This window comes from Poecile atricapillus, chromosome 3, assembly GCF_030490865.1.
Source record: "Poecile atricapillus isolate bPoeAtr1 chromosome 3, bPoeAtr1.hap1, whole genome shotgun sequence".
Lineage (NCBI taxonomy): Eukaryota > Metazoa > Chordata > Aves > Passeriformes > Paridae > Poecile > Poecile atricapillus.
In genome coordinates, this window is record NC_081251.1 from 87,724,061 (window position 1) to 87,743,760 (window position 19,700).

Below are 19,700 nucleotides of genomic sequence, written 5' to 3' on the forward strand. Positions count from 1 at the left end.
ACATCAGCCAAGCAGCTTGTACTAGTTAAGTAGTGGGACGGACTGTGACTGTCTTATATGCCTTAAATAAAATAAGCAATACAATGAATCATTGTATTCATTCTTGACAATAATTAGGGAAAAGGAAACCCCCAGAAATTCTACAGTCACATTTCAAAAATCAGCCATGATTTATTTTGGGAAAATGGCATCTTTCTACACTTGATAATTAAGGAGGTATTAGTGTTCCTTTCAAGAAGACATCAAGTTTAAAATGCCACTGATTATTTGCAGGAAAGATGGGAGGCAGAAAGCAAAGGAAATTGAGAGGTGGTACCCAGTAGTACTGTGGGGTCAAGAAGTTTATGGGAAAAAGGCAAGTTGGCAGGGGAACCAGCCCTTCTGGTAATGTCAAAGAGTGCACTACAATCCTTTATCACCCATTCGGACCAAGACCCCTCTCCTTATATTCTCTCTCCTGCCCATTAGATTCTCCACAATTCTCAATTTCTCTACCATATTCCTCAATTCATGCTTCCTGTACTGTCACATTCCTTCCTGGAACATCAGTAACAGGAATGGGGTTCCTAGGAGGTACTACCAGCTCTCCCCAATGGGGGGATGGGGGTCAGAGGGAGAAGACAGCAGAGACAATCAAAACTGAGGTCTCTCACATTCAACTTAATTCCCTGTTTCACACTTGTCAGGGATTATATCTGAAAATCCTTAACTTTTCACTTTCCATTGGTCAGAGATTTGTACCAATTGAATGTGGCCATCTGGAAGCAAGCATTAAACAGTCACTGAATTTTTGTTAATTGTTTCAAATAATAAAATAGAAAAAGTCTGAAGACAGAACACTCATGTGCAGATCACAATCAGAATGAAGCTCTCTGATAACAAATTATTTAATCACCATATTCAAAAAGCAAACCACATATCCTAAATATGCAAAAATCAACCTCAAGAAAGCATACTTTGTTAAGATACCATGTTCTGTAGTGGTGGGTTTGCGTTTACATCAAGAACTGGGAAAAATACCCACGCAACAACAAAAGTGGGTTCAAAGTGTACTCTAGGATATCTGAGTCTTCATAACTGTTGAATAAATGTGCCTTTCCATACCCACTGCATTTTCTGCCAAGATTCTAATTAACTCATTTAACTACTGTTTGACAGTTTTGGTAATTACCCAGTTAGAATGAAAACAGTAGAACAACTACATCTCAGCTCTGATCTGAAAGAAAAACCTTCCATGACCTGCTCGTGCCACTTGCCATCCTTTGCCAGCAGTCCTGGCTAACCAAGGAGGTCCCAGTTGACTGGACATCAGCAAATGTATTGACCATCAATAAGAAGGAACAGAAAAAGGATTTTGGCAACTACAGGCCTGTTAGGCCTTGTGCTGGGGAAGGTCACAGAGCAGATTATTTTGAGTTTCACCACACGGCATGTGCAGGACAATCAGGGGATCAGGCACAACCAGCATGGGTTTATGAAAGGTGGTCCTGCTTGACCAGCTTGGTCTCCATCTGTGACAAGGTGACCTACTTAGTGGATGAAGAAAAGGCTGCAGATGTTGTCATTGACAAGCCTTTGACGTAATTTCCTACCAAATTCTTCTGGAGGTGCTGGAACCCCATCGCTTGGACAGGTGCACTCTTCACTGGGTAAAAATCTGGCTAGATGGCCAGGCCTAGAGAGTGGTGGTGAATGGAGTTAATCCAGATGGTGGCTGGCCACTAGTGGTGTTCCCCAGGGCTCAGAACTGGGGCCAGTCCAGTATAAAATCTTTACTGTTGATCTGGACAAAGGGATCAAGTGCCCCCTGTTTCAGTTTTCAGATTGACACCAAGTTGGGTGAGAGTGCTGATCTGGAGGGCAGAAAGGGTCTGCAGGGGGATCTGGACAGACCAGATCAGTGGGCTGAGGCCAGTATGAGGTTCAATAAAGTGAAGTGCTGCATCCTCCACTTGGGTCACAACAACCTCTTGCAACACTAGAGACTTGGGGAACTGTATCTGAAAAGCTGTCCAGTGGAAAAGGACTTTGGTATGCTGGTCAACAGCAGCTGAACATGACCCAGTGTGTGTCCAGGTGGCGAAAAAGGCCAATGACATCCTGGTCTGTATCAGGAATAGTGCGGCCAGCAGGAGCATGGCAGTGATTGGCCCTCTGTACTCAGCATTGGTGAGGCCACACCTTGAGTGCTGCGTTTAGTTTTGAGACACTTTACTACAAGAAGAACATTGAGGTGCTGGAGTGTGTCCAGAGAAGAGCAATGGAGCTGGTGAAGGTTCTGGAGCACAAGTCCTATGAGGAGAAGCTGATAGAGCTGAAGTGCTTTAGCTTAGAGAGGAGGAGGCTCAGAAGGGACCTTATTTTGCTCTCCAGCTACCTGAAAGCAGGATACAGCCAGGTGGGAGTTGGCCTCTTCTCACAAATAACAAGTGATAGGAGAAGAGGAAATGGACTCAAGTTCCACCAGGGTAAGTTTAGATTGGTTATTAGGGAAATTTTCTTCACCTAAAGGATTGCCAAGCATTGGAACAGGCTGCCTAGACAAGTGGTGTAGTTGCCACCCCTGGAGATATTTAAAAGATATGTAGATGTGGTACTTAGGGATATGGTGGACTTGGCAGTGTTGAGTTTACATTTGAACATGATGATCTCAAAAGTATTTTTCAACCTAAATAATTCTATGTTTACATTTACTGATAAATTTCCAGAAGCCTCAAATTTCTCAGGTAATTTTAAAATTTGATGCTGTCAGTAACTTTGAAGCACTTTTCCTCTTCAAGAGCAATTTACCTCCAAAGAGGCAGTCTTTGGAATTAAGTCTGTTTAACAACACAGAAAATACTGCTTCAACTGTGATTTTCCCAGCCACTTTGTATCTAACTGTTGCCTTTTTTTAAAGCAGAATTAACACTAGTATGTTGTCAATGAAAGGAAATATAAATTGGCCCTCCCTCCAAATTCCCCTACATATAAATTTCACCTAAACCTGATATTTCCATTCCATTTTGAAGAAACACCTAGTCATGAATTGTTTAGGTGAAAATCTAACCCCAGTTAACAGACCCTCCTGCTTGCTCTATTACTGCCATACTAAATGCCACACAATAAAAAGATTACACCTGCTTTAAATTTCCTTCGTCAGTCTAATTAATGCTATGGAAAACATTTCAAGGAGTTCAAACTGTCCCTGTCATCAGTCCAAAGTTCTTTAGAACAAAAGATCCTACATAAAACCCTCCAAAATATTCCTATTAATTCTTAGGTACAAAAAAATTCCAGTCAGCTGTGACAGACACAGTTCAATACCAACATGGATTGCTTCTGTTCAGTAGGCTTCCTTTCCCCTACAAAAACATTACTGGAAATGAAGATGAAACCTTCATTGTGTGCTCTAATGTTTTAGGAAAATATCCAGGAAAGGTACTTCAGTACTGCACAAGGAATGTCCGAATGGCAATAAAAATACCCTCCAACCCTCTAAACTCTAACAACAGAGGCAGTAGAAAAGACAAAAATGTCTGGATGTAAAAAAAAAAAAACAAAGTAAGATTTTTTTGTAAAACTGAAATGAATTTCAGTATCAAAATAAACACAATCCAAGGAAGAAATTTAAAAAATAACCCCTATTGTAGACAGAGAGGAAGATTTCAACAATACTATGTAGTGACGTAGCTAGTAACAAAGATGACAGCAACTTTCAATACTCTTGCCAGTATTAGTTTTACTAATTAAAAGTGCTTTTGACAATCTCACAGTACAAAAATGCAAGTCTAAACATACGGGTAACAGTAAAGAATCAAGAACATCTTAATGAATTATAATGTCTGATGTCCCAAAAAAAATTACTTTGTTCCCTTTTTCCTTCATTATCACTCTTTGTAGGTGGATAAACATGCCTAGAAGCAGTGATATCACAATAAAATCCTGAGGAAGATATTTCAGTCGAGTACAGCTTTATAATGATACCTAGAAATACCTGTGTTAAAACACGGATTATTACAATGAAAGGTGGCATACTCATAGCACATGACAGCTAACATGATACTGAATTGCATGTTTAATTAGGGTAGCCCGAAATATGTGCACAACTGAAAAAACGCAACAACTAAATGAAGAGATTAGATCTAAAGGAATCAGATGGTTTAAAATTTGTGAAATTTCTGTAGACAATTCTACCCTCGTCAGAAGCATGCAAAGGGAGTTGAAAAAGGCTGTGTTGAAACACATTTTCGTTTTCTTATGTGATCTTTTACTAATGAATTTTTCTATATGTGTATTTCAACCATACAAGAAAATACCTTAAGTGATGAAGCGCTTGATATATCATGTAAAAATACTCCCTCCACCATCACATTACAGAACCTTAAACATACAGGCTGACACTCAGAGACTGACAAAACCTCCAGAAAACACAAACCTTTCCCAATACTCAGCTCTAAGTTTTGCTCTGAGACTTGGGGGAACACTGAGCCCTGGATTGGCACAAAAGGCATGTCAGACCAAAAACTGTCCTGTACCTCCTTACATAGAGAAACCGGTATCTCGTTACTAGCAACAAAATCGGTCCCACTGAACTGCTTCAAGAATTTCATACCTCAACAAATAGGTCTAATTGCTTAGTCTCTTAACTGACTTAAAAATCTCACTAACTGAGCCATTTAAAGACAGCATTAACATATCCAGCATTAAAGCACCATTTAGATGATGGACACATAATCTTAGCTCTCCTACAACTATTTCCAGTAATTGCTCTGTAGCAGCTTCAGAGGGAAAAGAAAAAAAAAAAAGAACAATCAGTACAGTTGAACATCTGGAACAGCAGTACAAGTCAATCTGCTTTGACTACCAGTCCCAGTCCGTCCTGATCTCTTCTGAAGCTGTCAACATGTCATCAAAAGTTATTAGCAGCAAAACAGATACTTTTCTGGACAAAAGAAGAGTACAAAGCATAGCTAGATTGGCAATCAAGTTATGGTACTGGCTACAGTTTCTGAAGACTTGGCTGACAAGGGCATGGCACACACAGCAGGCAGTAAATATGTCTGATGCACTGGCCAGGCACTGACCAAACAAAGCTTAGCAGAACAGGAAGCACTGCAAAGCAACAGTCCTGCTTCCTATGTCTGCAAAGACGTTCTGGGACTTGAAACTATGGACTGCCATGACTACTAACAATTCTACTGAAATCATCAACTCACAAGAATAATCATATTTTAGTATGCCAAATTGAAGATCTTCTGACTTCTACAAAGCAGGCATATAAAAAGGCCTAAGCACAACCATTCATTTAGGACTGTATATTCATAATCTGTCTGAAACAGCAGGCTTCTACTGGCGGCAGCATGGCATACCAACTTCAAAGGTGAAAACCTTCACAGCTCCCCTGTGTCTCAAACATAGCAAGAGGCAGTACTCAGCAGCAAATGGGTAATATTTTATGGTTTTCCTCTTCCAACTCCCAGCAGAAAGCACAGGTAACAGACAGGAAACACCTCAAAGCAAACACATTTCATTTTCTCTTCAGTTTTTTCTTTTATCAGTTAAAAACATACAGGAACATTTCAAAGCCTAGGAGTTCAGATCAGGTTCTTGTTATTCTCCCCTGCCTGTATGAGAAGGTTAAATGCAGTCACCGAATTCTGCATACCACTCTCAGTCATGAAGAACCCGCTGGCACAGCTCCCAGACCAGTAAAAAATGACCATTTCAGTCCCCAAAGCATGGAGCCTGATTCATTTAAGCAAAACAAGTTCTACTGACAGCTGGTTTTCTTAGCATATTCACGTCTGTGTATTTATCAGAGAAAAGCCATCCAGGACAATATTGTTTATTGCAGGATTATTTCTGTGAACACTGGGAACACAGCATTCACTGAGCGACAGTGTTTCTACCCTAATATAGTTTTTTTTACAATGCGAAACAAGATGAACCCATTTTTATGTTTTTTAGCATAGATGACTCATGAAGGAGAAAAAAAAAATTACAAACATTTAATTTTTTCTCTGAAGAAAAAACTCCAAAATCTTCTGATCCACATTCATGTGTAGAATGCTGACACAGACTTTTAAGCATTAAAATAGAAATCAGCTGTTCAATCCTGGACTGATTCTTTGGATTTAGGGTCTAATGACTTTTAATAAATGGTAAACAAAGATATGACCGGCAGTTTTATTACAAATGTCATCCTATACAAGTATCTAGTATTCTTTCACTAGAAAGGCAATTTTGAACAACAAGATGCCTTCTACCAAGAAGTTTAGAGCCACTATGAATAACTCATGGAAATGCATCAGAGACATAAAGGGTAAATATCCCAGCAGGTCCTTATCATGCCCTGGGGCATGGCTGAGCCTACCTAGCTCAGCTGTATAACCCTCTTCCCAAAGCAAAGTAGCTCAGAGCAGAGGATGGAGAGCATCCTGAGACAAGTCCCCCACCCTGAGGTGGGAGGAAGAGAAGGATGAGTTGGGGACACACTCATGGATGCTGACAAGCACCAGTCTCTCAAGTTGTGTGGTCGGTCTGTGTGGTTTCTCAGCTTACCACTTCCTACAGAAGTGTGCAGAAACTGTTTTCTATAATACTACAGTAAAGATGTTAGTTTTTGAAAACATCTCATAAATATCCCATGTTTCATTTTAAGTTAATCTTATTTTGAAATAATTGAAAGCAACTGTTATTGGCATCTATTTATTGATGTAATGCAACAAAAAGTCAGAGGAATTCTTAAAATTATAGAATGTAAGATTTCAAATTAAGGACATATTAAAAGTTGCTTTAATGTGTTTTGAAAAAATAGTATCGAAATGAACTTTTCACATTAGCATGCTTTAATGAAAGAATTAAACCAGGTATTGTTAGAAATAGTTATTGATGAGATTTTTATAAATTAATACAAGAACTTCTCATCCCTAAATGTAGGGTTGGTTGGTTGATTGTAAGAAACGCACTTGACACTCTTGCAGCCAGATGTCACACCATAAAAGTCAATAAAGCACCGGTATTGACTTGAATGATCCACAACTCTACTTCATTTCTACCTGCTGTTTCAATATGTGAACCTTTTCAAGCCAACCAGTGTACTAACATCTTCACCCCAAACCATAAAAGGTGGACCTTTCCCTGATTTTGGAAATCTCTCTTCAGGAGTATATGACAAAGAGCAGTCAAAGTCTTAGTAGTATTATGCCTAGTGTCCTTTAAAAAAAAAAATAAAGCAAATGTGTTTTTAAAAAACCCTTCAAAGCAAAAAACCTATATTCACATTTCTAGGACTCAAATTTGCTGACAGGATCTGTGGGTATATATCATTTTTAGAAAGGGCAATGTGGGAATGCATGCTTATATGGCAGAGCACATGAGCAATGAAACCTCTTGGGAAAGCAGGAGATAACTCACTTTAATCAAACAGGCCCTTTTCCTCTTATTGCTCTACAAACCTGAAATGTTATTTCATATGTCAGGAAAATGCTATTCCTGTTTGCTCTATTCTTCCTGAAGTGAATATATTTTAGCATTAGCAAAATAATTGTGGGAATTTGGTATTTTTTACTTTCTGTTGAGTTCTTGGGAATTTTATGTTGGGAACTATCAACTACTACTTGGTACACCTCAAAATCTGCTGCATAGAAAAAATACACTGGTAGTTTGCTTACATGGCTTTTGCAGAGCCAATTACAGTGAGCAGCAGGAAAGACCTTTATAAGAAGAATACAATTCAAACGTAACATGCCATGGCCTCAAGTCACTAAACTAATCCTGAGGGTTTCTTGAGGCTTTTTGTACTTTTGGCAAAAAGTATAAAGACGAACACATTGTTGCATCAATTCCTAAACACTGAGAAGTTAAGTATCTAGTCTGTCAGTCCCTGCTAAACACAGCAGAGACTGCTTTTGGGAAAGAACAAGAGAGAACTGCATGTTGCTATTAAAGCACAATTATACAAATGCTGGAAACATACCCATACATTTTTTCATGGCACAGAAGAAGTAGCCAGCAGCATAAAGGGCGGTGCAACAGCTCACAAGCGAGTAATCATGCATTATCAGAACCTAGATACTGTGATGAAAATGTTACAAATGCAGAAAGACAGATTGACTTAGATGAGTAAAGTATCTCAACTTCAACACACAGATAATGTGACAAGGTGTGGCACAGAACTCCAGGGCTTACTGGCATGATTTTAACATGACTATCAGCTATAAATGACAAAAGCCATAAATACATCAGAATATCAGGCACATACCAATGCCACTCAAGTATCTTTCTGCTGTATCGTTCTACATCACACATCTAAAATCAGATGCTCTTTAGGGCACTGAGAAAATGCAATACTTTTAGGAAGACAAAGGCTTCCTTTGTATCACTATTCTGCTAGGTATCAAGAGGTTAATATCTTTCTAAAGATACTGTTAAAAGTGGAAAAATATGCAATGTATTCATTAGCTCATGGATGATTTAGACAGATATACCTGGGTGGTCTGAAACATACTTAACCATCAACATGTGACTACGGCTGGAAATACAATGGAAACTAATAGTAGCCCATTTGCTTTTAAGAGTTCAGAAAAAGAATCCTTTGGAACATAGAAGGATAATTACATATTTGACTACAATTATTCCCTCAACTGATACTGACAAAAAGGAATGAATTAATGAAAAATATGAAAATGTGAAAGCTACTAAATACATTATCTGTGTATTTGCACATGCACATGTAATCTACGTTTTCTTAAAGTATCTCAGAAGTCTTAAGTCTAAGTCAAATTCTGGTTTTTATTTTCTAAACTGCACCCACGAGTTTATCCAGATCAATCCTTTGCTGATCAAAATGTCAAGATACCATGTTTCTTCACTCACACAGACTTTATCTCCAAGTTATTATAAAACTGTGGTAGTCAGTATTTCCCATCTTTCATCTACACAGAAGAGTCATCACCAGTTCAGAGGAAAGTCAACTACCCTATTAGCAAAAATAACAACACATCATTGAAACTATGCTAGACCAGCTTGAATGCGGTATACCTGAGAAGTCTAAGATAGTTATTTTTTTTTAAGCATTACAAGACAGATACTGAAGACAAGGAGAAGCATTAAAACATTCTCAATTTCAAAAAAGGAATAAATTCAATGAAAGAAGATTGATTTTTAGTCCTCAGTCTTCCATTTTAGTAAAAATCTGTTTCTCAGCAAATTTGCCAAGTGGTAAACAGATCAGTAAGGTTCAATGCCCTTAAAATTAAATATTCAGATAGTCTCCTGAAAAAAGCAATTTATTAAAGCTGCAAATTCCAAAAGCATTGCTAACCAAGCCTTTTAGCTTCTACAACAATAGTTTATTCAAATGCACTATGTTTATATAGAGAACTTAACTTCCCCCCCGCCCCAAAAAATTATTAGATTCCCCCCGACAAAAGCTATCACTGTGTTGTACCATAGAAGGCATTCAAAATGTACTGCCATGGCAAAGAAAAAGCACGGTTTTCAGAGACTGTGATGCTACAAGAATATCACATACAAACAGAACTAGCTGAGAGAAGATCTGTCATTTCTCCAACATACATACACACAGATACTCGCAGGAACCACTATAGCTTTAAGCAATTTAAAGCAAGAGTATGTTATCATCTACTATGTTATCACATGTATCAGGAAAAAATTGAAAAGTTCCAAAATGAAGTAGAATAAACATTCTAGAAAAAACCTCTCACTCACTGTTCAATACGTGGGGAGAGGTACAGCTTAGGAAAAACCTGAGTAGCTTCTGTGTCCTCAAAACTAACGGAGAGAAGTGCAACATCTTCTCCAGGGTCTTCATTCACATCCTGTGAATAAAAAAGCATATAAACATAAAAATATATAAAACATATAAAAGCAAGATAAAATGGTAAATAACAAACGGAATATTTAAAATCTTACAGATAAGAACTAATAAGCCAAATATTAATTTATTTAGGAGATGCTTAAGTGAGAAATCTAAATTGTAACCCTTGTAAAACAGGTTGCAAATTTATTCTTTCCTACTATATTGGCACTTTAAAGGTTTTTCGGTCTGCTTAATTTCCTCTAATGTATCAAAATTTCTGAGTTATGAGTTATGAAGTATACAGTACTGTAGCTCTTCTTCAATTTGGTGAACTATAAATTTCAGTAAAGATACAGATTTCATTTTTAGGGATTCCTGGTTTGATACCAGATGCAAATGCCAAAGAATTTTTTTAGATGTTGTAATATTACTGAGTTTTGACCACACAATCTGTATTTGTAATTTTTTGAAGTAGTTTATGGTTCAAACTTTCCAGTGTATTGTATTCAACTCCTGTTGTGGATGAAAAACATTTTTGCAATTAGAAACTGATATTTAGATGTCACTGCCCCCGAGTCTCCTGCAAATTAAACTGATGCATTACATTCAGCAAAGACTGCAGACTCCAGGAAAATACAGTAGAAAAAAAAAAATAAGCAACATGCTAAATACAAGTTAATGTATTCACAGTTGAGGCTTTCTTTATATCAGAACAATCAGTTACAGCTTTGGGATCATCTAGAATAAACTGTTTCTGGTTAGGACCTCTAATTCATAAATCACATACAGTACAAACAAGTGTATTTCTGTCACACACAACTTCTCTTGACCTCTAGTTAGAAAGTAATGAGTTAGCAGTACAGTCACCTTCACTGACAGCAAACGATACAGTGCCACTTTCTGCTCACAAATAAATCTTTCAACATCTTTATTCACATGTATGTAGAAACTTGACAAGATGCCTTTGTTTTTATCCATTTTGGAAAAACAGGAGAGGAAATAAGATATGTGCTCAAAGAAGGACCAATATGGTATAGAGTGCTCTGGTATGCTCTGTCCTACAGGCAGCTGTGAGGAACGAACAGGCAAACCACTTAAAATATATTTAGGAGGCCCTGCCCTATGTGGGGATAAAAAAAGTTAAGCGACTTTTGAGTGGTTTCAGGAAGGTGATCTTGTGCCATTGGAAGCTCTGGCTGGACGGGAGCTGTCAATGTCCAGAGAGATGAGCTTCATATCAGCTATTACATGCAGAACACTACATGCCAAGAAACTCAGTGACAAGCTGCAGGGAAGAATGAGTCTTAAAAAATCCTAATTGTCTTAGATGAAGAATAAGACAGAACTGACAGTGTTTTCTTAAATTCTGCCTTGGTGTGCAGCTCACTTCTGACAAATGAAAGAAAACTGTACTCTTAGAACTGTCTATAAAATGGTCATGAGCACACTGTGAGTGGAAATCAAAGCACGGTTTTAACCCTAAGTTTCAGTACAACACTCCATATGAGTGGTGAGCACAAACAATAGCTGTTGTCCTGTTGTGATATCATCAGTTTACAGATGGCATTATGTGATGTGGTTGCCTGTAACAGCAATGGACAGGATCTTGTGACCCAAAATGTTCCTGTAAGTGTTATGTTTTTAAGTGGTATTATCATCTGGACTAAAGAAAACAGAACAGGTTACAAAATCTTTATTAACATGACAAATAACAACAAAATATACCGAAGAGTACAATCCACCCTGACTTTTTCCTCAGTATTTCATGTATTTCCATCATTAAGGAAAAAAATCAAATAAGGAACAGCTTTCAATCCTGAAGCTGAGTATAGCATTAACTGGTTTTTTCCCATTAATTTGCTAATTGTCAATCAAACGAGAAGAACTATTAAGAGAGATTAAACAGCAATGCTTTTAATGCTAATAACAATTTAAGATTTTATTTTAATGGGCATTCTTCAAGAGATGACAGGTACATAAAATGGTTAGGTTGATGAGAAGCTCAACGTAACGTGATGTGCACTTCCAGCTCAGAAAGCCAACTTCATCCAGATCTGAAGCAGTGTTGCCAGCTAGATGAGGGAGGGAATACTGCCCTGCTGCTCTGCTCTGCTGAGATCCCACCTGTAGTGCTACATCCAGCTCTGCCATGGACAGTAAATCATCTCCTTAGTCTTTCATTTATGCTTAGTGCTAAAAATAGATGTGCACACAGAGCTTGACACCATGTGTAAGACCAGTTTCTGGAATAATATCAGGTACTTACTGATTGAACAAAGTCAAAAGAAGGAAACAGAAAAAAACAACTTCAAACAGACTAGGTGAATGCCACTACAGCATCCATTAACATATACAGTAATATTACATTATATTTTCTGTGATCACTAGCGAACTTTATATGAAGACTCATGCCAGGGGAAAAAAACCCACACAACCACATAAATAATCTCTGTATCTTTGCATGTTAAGCTGCAGGAAAATGAAATGTGCAGTAAGGGCAATAAATTGAGACATGATATTTTTCCATCTACAAAAATACGCCAAACAAATGACTGCAACTCCTGCTACCAGCAGAGCACCATGTTATGTTCATACAGCTACTGTCCAATGCAAATCCATGTAAAAAAATTGGCATTCTTCTATAACCACCACTTTTCAAATGGATGCATTCTCATAACCCTGAGAAATGAAAACTGTTACTTAAAAAAGACCTAAACCCCAAAACCAGCACTCCTGTAGGTTTTAAAAGATGCAGTGCAGTAACACCATGAAGCTGCTCAACCTTATTTTTGAGGTGGCCACAGATTTACAACAAACTCCCTTCTATCTGACACCATACCATTTATTGCTTTCAGGCTTTGTTACTTTCATATATGGAAGAAGCTGCTTGCTAGAACTGCATTTGACATTAGTGTATCTGTTAGAACTGCCGTTTATAAAACAAAACCACATGTCTTACAGATAAACTGTGGAAAACTTTTCAACTAATAAACTTTTCTGATGTTGTCTGAACCAGATACAACTTAACTCCTTCAGTGATCTCAGTCCCGGTCATCTATTGAAACCTGTAAGTGATTAGGTGAGAAGATGGAACTTTCTAATACCAGGCCATGACATCTGCCCAGAACAGGGGCTGAGATCTTTTCATTACACCACAGTGTCCAACAACAAATGTTGTTTTAATGCTTCTTATCAAACCCTCCACAGACAGCATCTTCCCTTGTGCCATTTCTGCACATGTATTCATATCAAAGAATAGACCAGATCTGAATAGAGCAGCAAAGTACCTCTATTCCTGTTTTTCAGCTGGCTTCAAAAGATAGAGTGACATACAACTGCTTTGGCAATATGATACCCTTTTAGGAAAGAGAAAAAAAAAAAGAGGCTGCTGAACTGAAGTCACATCTCATTTTTTAGTATTTAAGCATCCATGCTTTTTCTTCTTATAATTTGTATGTAACTCACAACACAATAGATGCTTTTATTAAACAAATTAATTTTATATTCAAGAAAAACTGATTTTGTAAGAATGCAGAATGGCAATTTTCTATAAATGTTAAATTTCAAGGTTAGAACCGCCAAAATAAAAGTGCCATTTTATACTCACAGAGCTTTTTCTACACAAGACTCTACAGAAGGTATTATTAAAATGAACTTCTAACTGAACAGAGAATCCATCTGGGCCACAGGAATTTTGAGGTTTAAAAATTGAATGTCAAAATGCTTGAGATCAAACATGTGACAATGCACACCTATTAATTTTTCCACAACAGTCTCATGCTTGATAGTAAAAAAAACCCAGTTTCTAGAACATCGTAATGTAAAAGATCCAATACAGATTTTCATGGTTCCTTTCTGCCGCCTTGCAGCTACTTTTTTTTTTTTTTTAGTATTTTTCTCATTTCTGAAAATGTCCATTCAAATCAAACATGAAAAAAATGGATATACCCCTTAACACTGAAAATAAATATTTTTCTTTCTCGAGAACTGCAAGGGGTTTCCTATGTTTACAGAATACTTTGCACAATGGGACCTTATCCTTGTCTAAACCTCCAAAGCATTGAGGTGAGAAAAGAACATCAGGAAAAAAATCTAGACATTTTCAACCCATATGCTTTTTTCCTATTACATAAACCTAGCAACTATTTACAAAAGTAAATCATGTGCATAACTTTTCATAAACAGAAAACCCATGGTATTTGATTTTAATTCACCCTTTTTCTACATAGCCAGTGCAGAGGAAAGGTTCATTAAGTATGCATTTTCAAAACTCAAGAACAAGACACCATGTGAAAATGTAAGTGAAGAACAGAAGAAATGAAAATGGAAGGTTGGAGGCATTTAGAAATTTTACTCCCATATACCTCATGAATGGACTTTGAGTATCACAAAACTCCAAAGAAAAACTTAAAATTCTGCTTCCAATTGTATCAGCACTGTGCTAACAGCCATTTGTTAGTTTTCATTTCTATTCATCTCAATTTACATTTAAATGCATATTTCAATGTCTACAGCTGCTGCCTTTCCAAGATTCTTAATCTTTTTACAAAGTTAGTAGGAGTTGTTTATGAAAATTACCATCAAAACCACTTTAAATACACTATCTAAATGGCATTGTTTTCTCATATCCTACCTACTGTAATTGAAAACTGGGAATTTACTGGAACTGACAATTTATTATGAGTCAGATGGTTGATAGCCAGGCCAACCAAAACATCTGCTCTGCAGAGTCACAACTGCTATAACCCATTTCCTCTTGTGCCTGGAGTCCTACCAAGTTGTACATTAGAGTTCCTTTTCCTTAAAGATGCAGAGTATGGAAAATCAGTTATTACCTTTTCTTCATTATAAAAAAAAAAGAATTGCCTTGCAGCCTCTGATTAAAGTACACTTTAGAGAAGAGATATTTCTGTATTTGGCACACAAATACAAATACTGCTCCAAACAGTAATGCTTAAAGTGGTAAGTGACTTCAGTCTTGTCCTGAGCAGTAACAGGAATGTCTTTCCATGAAAGACTCAAGATGAAGATGGCATGGGATTGGAAGGAAAGCGTGCAATGGGGTGATGTACAGATCAAGGATGTGGCATTGAGAACCAGGTTTAGTGTGATTAACAAAAGTGAGAAGAAAATAAACTTCAAATTTGGTAGAAAGGATGGGACAGTATGTGCAGGAAGAGTATTGGCATGCTTTGGGGAGGACAAGCAGCTTCTGACCCTGGGGACAGCAGGAATTAAGACAAGGGAGTTGAACTTCTGCTCAGGCTGCTAAGTTTGTACTGTGAATATACACAGCAACTGGGGATAAAAGTGAGGGAAGAAAAAGAACACAAACTGTTAAACCTATTGGATGTTCCTTTGAAAAATATGATGCCTCACAGATCATTGATATTTTAGATGCCTCCCAACAATATGGTGAGTCCAAATCAGATTGAGGAGGGAGGTTCCCAGTCCCAGCTAATTGCTCCTTCTTGCTGGAGGTTTCTGAGATCTCAGTTCTCACAACTCTTCAATAATTGTTTTTCTGGTATGATTAACTGAAGGAATAGAAAACTTGAACAAATGGGGAAGGGATGGCTTAAAATAAACAAAGGATAAACTTACATGATGTGATAGAGGTTACTGGGGAAGGTGGAATAGAAAGACAGAATACAGATGAGAACAGAATGGAGGGAGGAGACCTTGATCTTAGCATCTGCAATCAGCTTATACTAAGCAGGTCTTTCAAGAGACACTTACCTGCCTGTGGTACGTCTCAGCCCTACCAAGTCAGTCAGCTTCACTGAAGCCGAGTGTGAAATTTATATTTCAGGATCCTTTCTGAAAAAAGAAAGGTCTCTAGAAGAGAAATGCATGAGAATAATGTGCATTCAGAAATTTAATTTCTTAGGGTCAAATTTAGTTAGTGTAGTTCTGCATGATACATACCTGTAACATACTTAGAAACAACTGATCAGAAAAAAATTCAGCTTTGAAGCTGAAATGTGAATTACACCAGAGAATACACAACACTGTTTGCTTCACAACAGTTCGCAATGTTTGGCTTTTTCTCATCAAATGGCAGTGTGCAATAACATGAAAATAAAATACAAGCAACTTATACCCTTTCTGTGTAGCAGTTTCACCAGCCAGCTTTGATACTAGCAGCTACAAGTTCTCCCTATCTTTTCCTTTAGTGTTTTTTTTGTTGTTTTTTTTCTTTTTTGAAATAAAGAAACACACTAGTGGAAAGCAGGCTAAGGAATGTGGAGTAGCAAATGAGACTGAGAAATCTGCTTCACTCTAGGGAGAATATTTAATCTCTCCAGGAAATTCTTTCTCCTGTCTTCCAGGAAACCCACCAGGTCTGATCAAGGAGTGTTGATTCTTTAAACAGGATCTTTAATGAAAACAAAGCCAGTTACCTTGAGTGCACTGCTCACGGCATCAAAGCATTCCATACAGACTCCCCCTCCCAAGGTAACTCAGCAAAATATTTGCCTGGTAAACACTCTGTGCAAAGCATGTTACAGCTCAGTGTTGTTCTGATTTTAAAAATTACATAGAAATTGTAGCCTGGGAACAACTTTGTAAAATCTAAAAAGCAAGCTTATAGGACAACATACTGTGTTTTCTTCATTAAACAAAATAAAGCAAATATCTACTGAGCATTAAAACTATCAGCAAGACCTCCAAGTATACCACTGGGCATCAATAGCTGAACATGAAAATGACGGATGATACACAAACAGTGTGACATCCCAAGGGTTCTTTTCATTGTCATAGTTCAGAGTTTTCTTGTTCAACATTTACACATGAATCTGTTTTGTCTGTACTCGTTTCTTTTGTTATGGTCACAGTTACAGCTACTTTCACAATATGATTGACTGCTGTTAGGAAAAGCATAAGAAACTACGAACAGTTAAAGGAAAGAATAACATTCTTGTCCATGAAAATACATGCTAGATTCAAAACTTTCAAGATTAATGGAATTTCAGATGATAAAGATTAACTTTGTTTGACAGCAGAAAAAGTTGTGGTGATGCTTTCAGCACAACAATACTGTTTACTTAGGTCTGAAAAACAATCTCAGAAACAAGGCAGATTTCTTCAATGGTCAAAAACATGTTTTGGCAAATTCTAGACTCAAATCCGAAATACATAATCTAGATGTGGCACAGTATAAAATTAATATTTGGGTGCAGCATAAAAACAATATTTTTTAACTGATGTGACACAATTTTAAATGTTTTTACACATCCATTTTCACATACAAGAGATACAAAATGTATTTGCAAACAAGGATCATTCTATCATATTGACTGAATACAAGTCTTCACTTGTTGAGTATGTTTTGATGACACTACAGTAGAGAGTATTTAACATTTTTAGAAGAGACTGATAAGTAAGATGCTGTTGATCTTAAATTTCAATTAACTCAATGAAACTAGTATAAGTATGAGAACCCTAAGCCAGGACATTACTCCAATATCAGGTATCACATTCAGATTAAAATTAAAAACCAGCATTTATAGAATTTGGAATACATCTGCAAGTGAATCAAATTTTAAAAAACAAAAAAAACCACAAAATAGGAAGAAATATTAGAAATCTAGATTGCTGGGCAATAATCTCAGTCCTGGCTTTTCTGTGCATTCATGAAAAAGCAGTTTGCCTTCCAAGAAAATTTAGGACATTAATTTATCAAACACTACACAGGAGTGCTGCTTAATTTTTGTTTTGTTTCATTCTAACCTAACTTCTAAACAGACCACATAAATCATTAATTTATTATGAAACACTACAGTTTTGCCATTAAGTACATTACCCTGAGAGACACCCCTGCCCCATTACTCTGACGAAGTTCTGCAGGCAAGAAAGATTCCAATAACACCATATCTTTCCTAGAACCTCAAGGAAAGCACCTTTAGGTTGACAGGAGCACCTGCCTCTGTCATCACCAGCTGATAATGGGGTGAACAAAGTGTTCAGAGACTGCAAAGCTTCGTTTTAACTGTTCTTAAACAGCAAGCAGCAGTGGCATCAGCTCAGTCCAAGCTAATACTGCCATATCCTGACAAACAGCTATTTCCTCAACCTGTAGTTATGACACATTTTTTAATGTAAGTCCTGTGTTTAAACTTGTTTTCCTGATAAAGATTTGGGGAAACATAAAATCTAGAATTCAAATCCTTCATTAGGATTTCACCAAGACTCAAAACTCTCCAACCATCTCTTCAGTCAACTGGACTGTAATTTATTTAGAAAGCAGTATTTGCATTCCTTTCCCCCATTTTACTGATTTCATGTCTCTTTAAAAATAGCAATGTCATTCCAGAGGCCAAAGAACAGTCATCTTGGGTCCAGCAGAAAACAAAGTCTCCTAATAAATACTCAAGTACTTAACTAGAGGACAAAGAAATCATTAATACAATTCTAAATAAAATAATTTTCTTGCTAAGCCAACCTTTTAATTGCCAAGTACAGCTCTTCTATCCATGCGTATTTATAGGTGTAGATTGACAAAACAAACATAACAGGATAGTATACAGGGCTCATGGCTGAAAGATTCAGAGGTGACAATTATATTTGGAAAGAACGTAATTTATTTGTGCAAACAAGCATTCTAGGTACAGAGCTGTATTGTTTTAAAGATAATGAAATAGTTCATTGATATAATTAATAGATCTCACCAAAAAAAAGAGAGCAAAAGTTAAAATACTGTGAAAGAGACATCAGTTGAATTTCTGTAACTGTGTTGTGTTTATAAGTGAGTATAAGTATTTTTTTTAAATCAATCCACCTTCTTAATAAAAGCTTTTCCCCCTGCTCTTCACATATTCTTCCATATTCCTGGTTCAGTGAGTATCTCTGCAAAATCAGAAATACTATAGATTACATGGGTCACAATAAGAACACCAGAGTAAAGCCATATCCTGAGCTATGTCTTCAGTGAACCAGGAACTACCAACATGATTTTACAGATGAAAAAGTGAATAATCAAAGTGTAAGGTAAAAACAAGCAAAGTTAAACTTACTCAGTGGTCTTTCACCACTGCAGCTCAGCACTGCTGACCTGATTTAAAAATATGAAACATTTTATTTTAAAAGGAAGTGTCAATATTAAAACTTAACTGCTATGAGTTGTCTTGTCAATTGCTGTTTCCTGAGAATAACAGAATGGTAGTTATTAAAGTTCACAGGAGCTTTGATTCAGACTGCTGTTCTGCATTCCCATCTCAAGGATATATTTGTATTTCTTCTCCAGAGAATTCTATTATCCCCTTGATTCACAAGCTGCAATTATGCATTCCCATTTCAAGGATATAATATTTTTGTTTTCCAAAGAATTCTATTATCCCCTTGTCTCATTATTCCATTTATGTCTCATGGATCTTAAAAATAGGAGTGAGTGTCTGTGTGGAGCGTTCTCTGCTTTTGACAAAGAATATGGAAGTCAGAGCATCCTGCACCCTTGATCCCTATTTACAAACATTCAGCTTTCCAACAAACAACATGCATGGTCTGCACACCAGTCTAAATGTATGCATTTAAAGAGTAGTATGTAATTTTAAAGACTAATATGCAATTTAAAGAGTAAATGTATGCATTAAAGAGTAAAAACTGTAATAAAAATAAAATTATTGCAGTAAGAAGAGGAACACAGCTTTTCTCCTGTATTTGTGTGAAGGTGGATCCTGATACAGGTGAGAAGAAGGACACTGGAATGAGGGATAAAAGCTGTATTCATAAAAAATGGTTGTGACATTGGTATTTCAGAGCTCACATCTGTACTGTTATGTAAATCAGGCACATAATGTGAGAAAAATTCACAGGGGTAGTCTCTATATATAATAAAAAAGCCACATTCAGTGACATGCTGTCAAGAGAGGTCTTTGGAACTTCCAGTGTGAGA

The 19,700-nt window shown here is 37.0% G+C and overlaps 1 protein-coding gene across 3 annotated transcripts in view; it reads right to left on the reverse strand.

The window, feature by feature from the left end:
- Window positions 1-19,700, reverse strand: part of BABAM2 (BRISC and BRCA1 A complex member 2) — a 171,758-nt gene that overhangs the window by 66,297 nt on the left and 85,761 nt on the right. For all 3 annotated transcript variants that reach the window (XM_058836505.1, XM_058836503.1, XM_058836504.1), the window contains one exon: window positions 9,715-9,824. In XM_058836505.1, the coding sequence (XP_058692488.1) occupies window positions 9,715-9,824 (110 nt within the window). The remainder of the gene's footprint in view (window positions 1-9,714; window positions 9,825-19,700) is intronic.